This window comes from Eremomyces bilateralis, assembly GCF_010015585.1.
Source record: "Eremomyces bilateralis CBS 781.70 unplaced genomic scaffold P152scaffold_32, whole genome shotgun sequence".
Lineage (NCBI taxonomy): Eukaryota > Fungi > Ascomycota > Dothideomycetes > Eremomycetales > Eremomycetaceae > Eremomyces > Eremomyces bilateralis.
In genome coordinates this window covers 16,146-16,557 of record NW_022985098.1, presented here as the reverse complement: position 1 = coordinate 16,557, position 412 = coordinate 16,146, and the positions used below count along the sequence as shown (strand labels likewise).

At 69.7% G+C, this 412-nt stretch overlaps 1 protein-coding gene across 1 annotated transcript in view; it reads left to right on the top strand.

Annotated features, from left to right (window-relative positions):
• P152DRAFT_517307 (WD40 repeat-like protein) overlaps nucleotides 1-412 on the top strand; it is a gene marked incomplete at its 3' end in the record, with an annotated part of 5,013 nt that overhangs the window by 3,771 nt on the left and 830 nt on the right. The window contains exon 4 of the mRNA XM_033683000.1: nucleotides 26-380. Within this exon, the coding sequence (XP_033530298.1) occupies nucleotides 26-380 (355 nt within the window). The remainder of the gene's footprint in view (nucleotides 1-25; nucleotides 381-412) is intronic.

Here is a 412-nt window from a genome sequence, read left to right as displayed (position 1 = left end):
GGACGATCAAGCTGTGGGACCCCAGGTCGGGCGCGCTGCAGCAGACGCTCGACGGCCATTCGGGCTCGGTCCTCGCCGTGGCCTTCGCGCCGGACAAGACGCTGGCGTCAGCATCGAACGACTGGACGGTCAAGCTGTGGGACCCCAGGTCGGGCGCGCTGCAGAAGACGGTCGACGGCCATTCGGGCTCGGTCCTCGCCGTTGCCTTCGCGCCGGACGACAAGATGCTGGCGTCGGCATCGAACGACGGGACGGTCAAGCTGTGGGACGCCGGGTCGGGCGCGCTTCAGCAGACGCTTAAGGGTCATTCGCGCTCGGTCCGCGCCGTGGCCTTCGCGCCGGACGGCAAGACGCTGGCGTCGGCATCGAACGACTGGACGGTCAAGCTGTGGGACCCCAGGTCGGGCGCGCT